The following is a 2041-nucleotide window of genomic DNA, read 5'->3' on the forward strand; positions in this document are numbered from 1 at the left end:
AAAAAAAAAAATTTTAGATGTTGCCCCATTTCCTGTAGAATTAAAAAAAAAAACCTGCCTCAAAGAAAATAAAGTTTCAAATGAGACAGCTGCTGCAGATGGGCCAAGTAAATGAGAACTGAGAAACTGTTAGTCTAGCAATATGGATCTCACTACTTCTGGAAAAAAGTTGTTGGAGGCATGGTGGAGGTGAAAACACTTAAGTTCATGAGACAATGGAAGGAGGGACAAGGGAGACTCTAGGTATTTCAAAGAATTCACTGAAAAACGTGCATGTAGAAACATGCATCATTCTTTCTGTCATTCATTCCTTCTGCCACGTAACTAAACAGTTTTTTCAAAGCTAAGTCTTACTTTTTACTTGAAGTAGATAATTCCAACCTCTTCAGAAATTCTACCATATTTCCATATTATCATGCAATTCAGCAATGCAAATGTTAAAATTTTAGTTTTCTAACGAGTTTTAAAATTCTTAACAGTCTCACAGTTCTCGAACTGCACCAAGGAACCCTGAGGTAACACGGTGAACTCACAGGGGTACTATGGAATATTTTTAATTTTTGAGGGAAACTCAGTGATACTTGACATCACTTACACACCAGGTAAACTACCAGTTCAACCTCAGGGTAGCTCACAGCTTCAACAAGACAGCACACTATACTGCTTCCACGATGTTACATCTTTGCAGAGCTGAGTTTTCTATAGTTGCTATGATAAAAAGCAAATATCAGGTGAAAATCAATATGGAATATAAAGTGGAAGTGGCAGCATTGTAAATGATTCTAGGATTTGAGAGACTGTGCAGTGCCCATAAGATGCATACAGATCCTTGGTAAGAATAAAGTAAGGATATCTTCTTTCAATTTATGTGTATTATTTTTTAAATGGTCATTAGTTGTTAGCAAATAAATACTTATTAAGTTGTTTAGAGAAAAATACTTAACAAATAGAACTGTTAGGTATTTCTATTGGTCTAAGAGTGCTGTGAAAAAATTACTAAAACACTAACAGTGCAGTGAACAAAGAAAGTTTGGGAACCTCTGAGTTAGCTAACCTTTAATTGACCAAGGATATGAGTGTCATGCGTGAAAAGAAATTTAATGAAAATTTTCTGAATTGATTTCTATTGTGAGTTGCTAATTCTCACCTAGATAAGTGGTCTATCATGACTTGCTCTGCCACAATCTGTTTCTTTTTCTCTGCAGCCACAATTTCCTGGGAAGATTAAATAAAGACAATTTCACCATCGATAAAGTAGAACAATACAATATTTAACACAAAAGTTCTAAAACATAAATTAAATATCTCTGATTTCCATCTTACATATAGATGGAAATAGATTACTATTATAGATTATAGATTACTTTCCATCATTACTAAATTTAAATTTCAGTCATTTAATCTAAAAATATTTATTTTCTAAGAAATAATGCACTTGCATTTCAGTAAAAATTATCAGAATTTTCATGAGCTGCCTTTGCATTTTACAGGGCAGACTAAAGGAGAAAGAGACTATGGCATCCTTCCATTCTATTCCTCCCCTCAAGAGATGTCCTGCAAAAGGCACGTTAACCCTCTCCAAGAAGACTACCAACACTGACACAAAGTAAACTTAGTCTAACACTATTCACAGCAAAAGGCAAAACTGAGTTTGAATTGTTTGACCTTCCATCAAAAATCTAAAACAAGGAAAAACAAAACAAAAACTCTCCTCATCGAAAGTATATTTTCTCTGCATATAATGCATCAATAATATTTAATAAACTTTTCTCAATTACTAGTTTGATTAAGCTTTCTTTATACTATTTTTTTTTCACTTTTTAAAAATTATACTTTAAGGTCCAGGGTACCTGTGCACAACGTGCAGGCTTATTACATATGTATACATGTGCCATGTTGGTGTGCTGCACCCATTAACTCATCATCCACATTAGGTATATCTCCTAATGCTAACCCTCCCCCCTCCCCTCTTCTCCCTCCCCACAATAGGCCCCAGTGTGTGATGTTCCCCTTCCTGTGTCCAAGTGATCTCATTGTTCAA

At 34.5% G+C, this 2041-nt stretch overlaps 1 protein-coding gene across 1 annotated transcript in view; it reads right to left on the reverse strand.

The window, feature by feature from the left end:
• Window positions 1-1143: 1143 nt before the first annotated feature.
• LOC105540673 (calcyphosin-2-like) overlaps window positions 1144-2041 on the reverse strand; it is a 20191-nt gene continuing 19293 nt past the window's right edge. Inside the window, 1 exon segment of the mRNA XM_011981365.1 lies at window positions 1144-1215. Within this exon segment, the coding sequence (XP_011836755.1) occupies window positions 1144-1215 (72 nt within the window).

Source organism: Mandrillus leucophaeus, unplaced genomic scaffold, assembly GCF_000951045.1.
Source record: "Mandrillus leucophaeus isolate KB7577 unplaced genomic scaffold, Mleu.le_1.0 Scaffold225, whole genome shotgun sequence".
Classification (NCBI taxonomy): Eukaryota; Metazoa; Chordata; class Mammalia; order Primates; family Cercopithecidae; genus Mandrillus; species Mandrillus leucophaeus.